Below are 7,916 nucleotides of genomic sequence, written 5' to 3'. Positions count from 1 at the left end.
TGTAATATTTACCTCATCGAAAAAACATAGAAATTAAGAAATTAAAACATATTTATTGTTTACGTCTTAAATGCCGCACATTTCCCCATTTGTCTTTGTTGGTTATTCTGGTTAAACTAAAATACTAACCACTTGAATATTTCCTAACTAAAACAGTAGGAAACTATTAAAACAAGTGTTTACTAAATCACCTTCTGACGTCAACACCATCCAAGAATGTATGGTAGTTTAGAAAATTAAGTAGCATAATTTATATTTTAGTTACTCGCCGTCTCACTATCAAAAAGGCCTTAACAAAGTATGAACAGTTGCTCTATTCAAGTCATAGATTCCATCATATGATCACTGGCAGCGATAAAAATGTGTACTTTTATTTGACTTGAGCGACGTACTTCGTACATATCATATACATATGTACATACATATTATGTATTTATTTATTTTTAATTTATTTGAATATTTTGTATTTATATAGTATATTGCTTATTTAGTAAAATTTGCAAATAAAGTTAAAATAAAACAAAATAACGTTAACTTCAGTTGCAGCGAAGCATTAATACCCTTCACAAGTACCAAAAATACCTTACAAGAATTTGATTTTGATCGGTAAGTTTGTATGCCAGCTCTATGTTATAGTAGTCCAATGTCGGCCATTCCATTCCTATCCTATCTTGTTCAGGGTATATGCTTTTATATGATACGTATATATGAATGTTCTCTGGTATGACGTAGTCAACTCATACAGATGACTGCCAAAGATGATAACTGCAGGTAAATGGTCTGTGGAAAGCGTAATATTGTATTCTAACACTCTTGGTTGTAATCTACTTATGCAAAAGAAACATAAACTGTGTTTTCGTATTTAACTCTCTTTGACGCTCACTATTTCTCTGTGCTAGCTCCGGAGCGCGCTTACCCTTGCGAAGTTCTCGTGCAATGTGCTCATGTGTAAACACATGCGGCTTTCATTCACAAAAGCTTACGCCTCAACAACAACAATGCATATATGAAAAGCGAGAATGACGAAATAATAAAAACAAAAATACACCAGAAATGCGGGGTGGCGTAATCTGAAAAGACACAGTCATGCGAATGGAGAATCAAAACAAAATCAGGAAAAATTGTGCAAAAGAAAACAGAGAAGATTAGATATTTTGCATTGCTTACAATTAAAATAACATCGGCAAGTAAGGGAGCAAAAAATTCTGTCGTAACGTAATTTTCAAGATCGCAAGTTTAAAAACCACTCATGTTATAGATACAGTTAGTATATGTATGTATGTATATGTTATGTACTCTTGTGCGATTAGGGAGCTTGTTTACCAAATTTCCTTCAAACATATCTCATCTTGCATAAGAGAGAATTATAAAATCAACTGGAAAAGAAAACATTGGAACACATATTTCTCTATATCTTCTGTTTTCTAAATTTTACTGAATTATCAATCCCTTGTCAATTTTAATATGGTTTTGTAGTAATAATTGTAAAAGCTTGCTACCGAGGACACAGTTAGATCGAGTTTGTAGAGATATGAGATAAACGGTACGTATCTTTAATATAAATACATATATGTATAACTGTTTATCTGAGTTCGTGAATGTAAACAAAATTGTAATACTTTATGAAAGATGTTGCGAGTGTATAGTTAATGTAATTGAGCAAGCAAAGCCAGAAATAAAGTATGACAGCCAAACTTGGCGAAGCACGCCAATAAAATGACTCACGCTCACGAAACGTTTGTCAACACACATGCGCGCTGAATACGTTAACTTGAATTTAAGCGGGAACATTTGAAGAAACATAAAATGAATTAATAAGTAAGCAGCGGCGTATGGAGAAACAAATCGCAGGGGGATTTCTGTTTGCATCACGTTAAAAAAAAGATGAAAAGACTCGCCCATTCGAGTAGGTGTACATTAGCGGGGAATGTATATTTTTTCAGATTAAAGTAAAATACAATTTTTTTTAAATAAAAATCAACGTTTTAAGCTATTCAAAAAGCTGCTCTAATATCCTCTACTGAAATAGTTTCTTTACATCGGTAAATAAAATCTTAAAAGAACTTAGTAAATATTCTTCAAAGCTTCCCACTGTGCATATATACATACGTACTTTGTATGTTGAAGAGAATCATTAAAGAGCGTAGGTGCTGTGAACGGCACCAAAGCCGCCGCGTCAATATTAACATTTGAAGTTTGGAATGACAACGGAAGCGATTTATCATTTTCAATAAATATTGCAAAAAGAAATTGCTATGCAAAAATATAAAGCTACACTATACAATTATACACACAAATATATACATAAGAATACGTACATAAGTATGTACATAAGCTCCTGACTCATCAACAATACCAATTTTTGGTGTTTATATCTACTTTTTGTCAAATGCGCCGATTTTCAATACAATTTGGCAATAGAATAACAAATACAACAAATATAATTTGTTAATTACATACATATAATTTAAGCTTTTATTAATTATTCTCATTATATGCAGGCGTTCGACATGAAATGACTCATCATCTACACAGCCAAGCCAAAATGGCTTAACACACACTGTTCCCACTCGTAAATTTAGTTTACGTGCGAGTAAATATACATACACATACATACATATCGACATAAAAACAAGCCTTTTTATCGCTTTTGAGACTCTGCTCAGGCACTGCTCTCATCTCACCAAGCGTGCCATTAAGCGCGCTCTGAGAAATTTGCCTGTACAATTGCAGCACGCTACTAACGATCAAAATTAAAAAAAGTAATAATAAAATAATATATGTTTGTGTATGTATAGAAGACAATGACACAATGTCCACACAATAATGGCATCACAACAATAAAAACTCTAAAAGTGGTTGCTTGAAAACGTATGTATGTATTTGATCGAAGAGATTTATAAATTAGGAGACACATATTTGAAGAGTTAGCTTTAAAATTAATTTTAAATTGTTGTAGAGCTATTTAAAAAAATTCAGAATACAAGTAGTTTCATACATATTGTCAATATAATCATCATATCTAAAGTATTAATAATTGAGGACAATAGTTCCACATAAGTATTATGCTGACCTTGACTTCCAATGACGCATAATGCCGTACTATTCACTATATTATAATCATACTTATGTACATGTATGTCTATAAGCAATAATAATAGTTCTTAAACGCGTGCAATCTATATTTAATGTGGATTTGAAATAGTTTAACTATATCACTATCAGACTTAAAACTTTTGATTTTACTTGGAGCAAATAATATTCGAATACTTTGTACATTCTAACATTATTGATTCCCAAGGCATTCTAAGAATTTATGCATTGCAGGCAATATATTCATAAACTTAACAACCACACAAATAGAGCCAGGATTGGCGCCGAGCATTGCTCATTGCATAGTAAAAGCTTAGCAAAGAAAAGTTGGAATAGTTAAAAGATATGAGGTTATTGCACACAGAACGGCATGATAACATTGTGCCCACCTGAAAGCAGCGCTTGTTACACAAATACCGATGTGACATCGTTTTATCTTATCAGTGCGATTACAAAAGCTCATTACTTTCCTGTTTCTTGCTTTTTCGAGGTTTAAAAACGTTTCAATTTTAGTTAACGAACGACTACATACGAGCGCAAACGAACAAAAGTATTTTTTAAAGGGTTTTTATTGACTTGCTGCAAAACTAATTGCCGGTTATTTAAAATGGAATGGTCATTGATTTGGATATTTTCAATTGTGATTAAAGCATTGAAATTGGTACGTTTCGGCTTACAGCAATAAGTTTTCTACATAATTAAGACGAATGGAGAAATGTTCAATTTTAGTTAAACGAAAAAAAGAGTATTTCTATAACTTAGTCATACATCGTAGTGCTGTGATATTTGTGGAGATGTAATAATAGAAAATATTAGAAAACTAAAAATTAAAAAAAAAAAATTAAAGAAATATTAAAAAATAGTCATTCAAATTTTAATGAAAATGTGATTGTAGTAAAATCGAAATATTTTTGAAAAAGTGGTTATACAAAATAAAAATATGACTGAAGTAAAATCAAACTACATATTTTCATACTGGTGTACATAGTTTGGTCTCCTTGAATTACTGATAACTGCTTATCAGGCGAGCAAAAGCTTTTGCCATGTCGGGAAATATAGAAGTGTTTACTCATAAACATAACGCAAGCATTCTGTTGAATTTCGATATGCTTTTGCCTTGGCGTTACTCACAGCACGTCATTCCCTGTGCATACCAATGTATTGATTCTTCGAATGTATAGACACATTTACAACCAACCAGGGAGTGGTTAAGTTCTAAACATGTCTATCTATACTAAAATATTCTTAAGCTTAGAAAACTATATATAGAAAACATTATATGTGTATAATTAATATTAATAGATCATAATAATTTCCATACACACATACATCTGTATGTGTCATATATGTATGTAACCGTTAGCGTACCTTCCATTTCTTCTGTTGAACACTAATTGAACCATTTTTTATTTAAATCTTTGCCTCATTTGCAGATTCTTAATTTAGCTATAATTATCATTTATCGTGTTGGCGCTGGAGGCTACTTTCTGGGAGTTGGTGGCACATGGAATCTTTGGGAAGAGAAGAGTGCAGGTTGTGAAATATTCGCTTCCGGCGTCTTCATTGGATTCATTGTTTATACGGGCGTACACACAATTGCTTACTTCTTTGGACCCAACAAATACAAACAGTATGTTAAAAGTGCGTATGAAAAAACAACAAACTTATCTCATATTTATTTGCAGTGAACTCACAGACACCATGATGAATGTGGTGGGCACCTTTTTGTGGGCCTTAGTTGGTGGCATTGCACTGCACTATTGGGTCGGCTACATGGACACAAGTGACTACTCCTACTTGGGAGTTCAGCATGTACCAGTTAGTGCGGGTAGTGACAAGCTGGTTGGCATTATAATGGGATCGCTCTGCATACTCGAGGCAGCTTTATATTTGGTGGACACCGTAATGAGTTGCCTGCACTACTCGAAGGGCGACACTGACTATACTGGTGTGGCACGTTAGTGTGGCTAAATTAATTTCAAAAGCACACTTGTACAATAGTTATTTATTTGGTCACAACAAACTTGTACAAAACCAACAAATTTGAAAAAATATCTAGAGATAGCGATATCTATACAAATACATAATTAATTTTTATCTTTTTTCTTTAAATATTTCGAATCGGAATACTGAAATGTCAAGACCTATTCTTTAACTTCATTGTACCTCTCATTCCATAGTAACCGTGAGGCTTGCGTTTCCGGTATTCCATAATCTGTACAACAGTTTTTTACATTTTTTTGCCAAACATTTTAAATATGTTTTTAATAAATCTAAAACAGAAACTACACACATATAAGCTTGAAAACCTCTCTAGTGTTTCTATGAATAACGTTAAGTCTGGATTTGTTTGTTAGTGTTTTTATGAATACCGTAAAGTCTAGATTTTATACCCCTTCAATACAAATACAGACATGCATATTTTAACCGACAAGGCAATTGAAATCAATATTTAATGGCTGTCTGTAGTATGTAAAAATTCGCCTCCAACGCTCTTAACGCAAACACAGACAGCTTTACATATGTATATATAGACTATTCCTATGTATGGAGACGCTAGGAGAGAAATCCGTCATAATTTGTGTTTGTAAAGTCGTATTGCGCGCAATTTTAGTATGCTAATGGTTAGACTTGCTTTGAAAATAACGACACTTCAGCTCGTTTTGCGGCGACAAATTTCAATTGAGCCACAATAATTTGCGTTCTCTACAGCTGTCATGTGTTTATGTGATATGTGTGTATGTATATATGTACATACATATGTTCGTGCTAATTATATTCAAAACTTGTTGAATTTATTAATTTATTTGCGGGTGCTAAAACTGTTCGATCAATTTGAGGCGAACATTTCTTATTGAACTTCACTGCCCTCAATATTATCCGAGCAAACGTACATATGAAGGAATGTTTTAACTATGCTTTGAGCTATTAATAACCGAAACATCATTTTCAAAATCCTGTACAATTTTTCAACCGAAGTTTTAAATGTGTATAGACAATTTACTATCCACATGTACCGTGCGAATAAAAAATATATTTACAGAGAACAAACAATCACCATATCTACATCTTACATACATATATGTATATGAACGTTTTGTGTAAGGTACATATATTATTGTCTTGTATGTATTTTTTTATCTAATCGAAGCGGGCAAACAACGAATCAACAATGCATACACGACGCTTTTTCATAAGTTATCGTTCGTACACATTTAAAGGTGACGATACTTTTGCTAACACGAGTAGAGCGTTTAGTCGATGGCTACCCATATACGAAGCGAACGCGATAAAAGTTAACGCCTTGATAAGGAGGAACTTCGAAAGCTTGCTTAAAGAGTAACGAATCTCCTGGTATTTGGAAAATGGATCGTTCAAAAATGGTTTCTTACGAGACAATGGCGTCGATATGTTTAAAAATACTGAAACTGGTAAACTAACAAAATCGTACTTTTAATATAGCGATCGCTTGTGGCAAACAAATATATAGTACACATTTGTAAATAAATGATAAATGCTATTTGTGGTATTGTGGTTAATAAACCGAACGCTTAAACTATTTTTTCGCTACCTTGAAACAATAAAAAAAAATTCTTCTTCTTCTGTATAAGGCGTAGACACCGCTCACGCGGTTATAGCCGAGTTTACAACAGCGACAATAAATAAATTATCTCTCTCAAATCAAAAGCCGAGAACAATTAACCACTTAATGCACATCCCTGCACTTTTAGCTCAATAACATCGGCGTACTAGTCTTATACCGCACGGGGAACGGTGGCGATTTCCTAGGTATCGGTGGCAATTGGAATTTACAGGAAAGGCATAATGCTTCCCTTGAAATGCTTGCTTCTGGCATCTTTGTTGGATTTGTTATATACACAGCTGTAGTTATTATTGGATACTGTTTTGGAGGTAACACAAATAAGCGGTGCGTAAATGCTCTTTAAATTAATATTTCCAATATATTTCTATATACCTGTATATATATTTTTCTAAAGAGACTTAACCGACATTCTTATGAATACAATTGGAGCCGTATTGTGGATAACAGCAGGTGGGATAGCAATACACTTCTGGTTTGGGTACATGACCGATGGTAGTTTTGCATATGCCAGTAGTGAACGTGGTGTTGGTTTAACAATGGGCGCTTTGTGCGTTTCTCAGGGTGCTCTTTATATAGTGGATACGATTTTGGGATACGCTCTATACTATAAAGGCCCCACAGAGTATGCCGTCATAAGGCAGTATACGTTGGAATAAAAAAGAGGCTATTTCACGAAACTTAAAAACTTTCACATTCAAAATATATAACTTTTGGCAAGTATACACGAATTATACTCTAAATATTAATTGTTGCAAATGTAAAAAAAAAATTGTACATATGTATATTGAAGAATAAAATCCATAAGGATGATATTTCTGAAAAGAGTTGTTTTACACATTTTGTTGTGCATAAATTATTAATATTTTTATTAGCACATGGAAATTATTTTGACCAAAAAACAAACAGTTATCATACTAATTTTCTAAATAAGTAAACAAAATTTCAAAGTAAGTAAAAAATGAAAAAAATTCGAAGTAAGTTTAAAGACACTTGACTAAAAATCGATTTAGGTAAAGCACGCAGCTCTCGCTTGGCGTTCAATGCAACCATATTGGGCAAATTTGACTATAGAGTTCTGGGAAGATACCTAGTATTTTTACTTGACGAACAGAGAAACTGTTGAAGCGACGTATAACCGGAACATAAATATGTAATACATATTCCATACATATAACGAACTTAAAATGAAATCATCACAGTCCAAATAGGTAGGACATAC

General features: G+C 33.0%; 3 protein-coding genes across 4 annotated transcripts in view; 2 read left to right on the top strand and 1 right to left on the bottom strand.

Moving 5' to 3' along the window:
* Positions 1-7,916, bottom strand: part of LOC126762146 (uncharacterized) — a 57,245-nt gene that overhangs the window by 41,171 nt on the left and 8,158 nt on the right. The gene's annotated exons all lie outside the window — the stretch shown is intronic.
* Positions 3,442-5,401, top strand: LOC126762160 (protein snakeskin-like). The gene is made up of 3 exons (XM_050478704.1): positions 3,442-3,754; positions 4,527-4,723; positions 4,779-5,401. Exons 1-3 carry the CDS (start codon positions 3,701-3,703, stop codon positions 5,053-5,055), a joined length of 528 nt encoding a protein of 175 aa, XP_050334661.1. The 5' UTR covers positions 3,442-3,700; the 3' UTR covers positions 5,056-5,401.
* On the top strand, positions 6,317-7,519 carry LOC126762161 (protein snakeskin-like). The gene is made up of 3 exons (XM_050478705.1): positions 6,317-6,524; positions 6,825-7,021; positions 7,092-7,519. Exons 1-3 carry the CDS (start codon positions 6,459-6,461, stop codon positions 7,351-7,353), a joined length of 525 nt encoding a protein of 174 aa, XP_050334662.1. The 5' UTR covers positions 6,317-6,458; the 3' UTR covers positions 7,354-7,519.

Source organism: Bactrocera neohumeralis, chromosome 6, assembly GCF_024586455.1.
Source record: "Bactrocera neohumeralis isolate Rockhampton chromosome 6, APGP_CSIRO_Bneo_wtdbg2-racon-allhic-juicebox.fasta_v2, whole genome shotgun sequence".
NCBI classification, from domain to species: domain Eukaryota; kingdom Metazoa; phylum Arthropoda; class Insecta; order Diptera; family Tephritidae; genus Bactrocera; species Bactrocera neohumeralis.
Note: the sequence above shows the minus strand (reverse complement) of the source record. Positions and strands in the feature narration are given on the sequence as shown.

Excerpts from the sequence above, each read along its gene's own strand:
- LOC126762160 (XM_050478704.1), top strand. The coding sequence starts at position 3,701 with ATGGAATGGTCATTGATTTGGATATTTTCAATTGTGATTAAAGCATTG. Across the intron at positions 3,755-4,526 it reads TGATTAAAGCATTGAAATTG|ATTCTTAATTTAGCTATAAT; the intron begins GTACGTTTCGGC and ends CCTCATTTGCAG. Across the intron at positions 4,724-4,778 it reads GGACCCAACAAATACAAACA|TGAACTCACAGACACCATGA; the intron begins GTATGTTAAAAG and ends ATTTATTTGCAG.
- LOC126762161 (XM_050478705.1), top strand. The coding sequence starts at position 6,459 with ATGGATCGTTCAAAAATGGTTTCTTACGAGACAATGGCGTCGATATGT. Across the intron at positions 6,525-6,824 it reads GTTTAAAAATACTGAAACTG|CTCAATAACATCGGCGTACT; the intron begins GTAAACTAACAA and ends CTGCACTTTTAG. Across the intron at positions 7,022-7,091 it reads GGAGGTAACACAAATAAGCG|AGACTTAACCGACATTCTTA; the intron begins GTGCGTAAATGC and ends ATTTTTCTAAAG.